The sequence below is a fragment of the Camelina sativa genome, unplaced genomic scaffold (assembly GCF_000633955.1).
Source record: "Camelina sativa cultivar DH55 unplaced genomic scaffold, Cs unpScaffold03790, whole genome shotgun sequence".
Classification (NCBI taxonomy): Eukaryota; Viridiplantae; Streptophyta; class Magnoliopsida; order Brassicales; family Brassicaceae; genus Camelina; species Camelina sativa.
The window spans coordinates 1-735 of record NW_010924887.1 but is presented as its reverse complement, the minus strand read 5'-3'; the positions used below and the strand labels follow the sequence as shown (position 1 = coordinate 735).

The window sequence follows — 735 nt, the reverse complement described above, 5'->3', positions numbered from 1 at the left end:
CAAGCACACCACATGAGCTTGTTGATCACAAACACAAGCTTCTTCTTCGCCTTCTGCTCAATCACAACAACTGAAGTCTGCACCACAACAACAGCTAAGGATATAAACAGTGCCAAGCTGTCAAAAATGAAGAAGACCAGAAACGGTGCTTTGTTTGCTATATGAGCTTGTCCTAGCAATGATCCTTTCGACCGGTCCTCTTCGTACTGACCGGGTATTGTGAAGATTGCTGCAAAAGCCACCGTGGCAATAAGTACAGCCACAACCGTTGCTGAGTTTATAGCGTTGTTTAAACCACTAATATGAAGCTTCTTGAGTCTTTTTGCTATCTTCTGGACTCTAACACCTGTTTGTCTGGATTGCTGGAGCTGAGATTGTACCTCGTGTTTGATGTCGCTGACTGTTTGCTTTAGTTGCTTAGCTGGGTTTTGAGGCTTTCCGAGATCTTTAGCTGTAGCAGCTCTTGCTTCCTTCAGAACTGACACAAGCTCTGCGTTTCCTATCTTCTCAGCGATATCTAATGGCGTATCTCCAGCTTTGTTTATAGGGTTGAGGTTAATGCCTTCAAAAGATACCAAACACCGCACTATCTGCAGAGAAGTCAATTAACAGTTTACATGAGAACTAAAATCAACTGGAAACTTGAGAAAAGTAAAGAGCCATTACCTTAATACGCCCCTTGTTTGTAGCAATGTGCAATGGCGTATTTCCTTTATTATCCTCAACGCTCAAAAC

At 42.7% G+C, this 735-nt stretch overlaps 1 protein-coding gene across 1 annotated transcript; it reads right to left on the bottom strand.

Moving 5' to 3' along the window:
• Window positions 1–9: 9 nt before the first annotated feature.
• Window positions 10–663, bottom strand: LOC104774593 (ankyrin repeat-containing protein At5g02620-like; the record flags this gene model as incomplete). The annotated part of the gene is made up of 2 exons (XM_019242909.1): window positions 643–663; window positions 10–590 (listed from the first exon to the last, which is right to left on the bottom strand). Coding segments are annotated over exons 1-2 (602 nt in total), but the record flags the coding sequence as incomplete, so codon positions are not given.
• Between the last annotated feature and the right edge of the window lie 72 nt (window positions 664–735).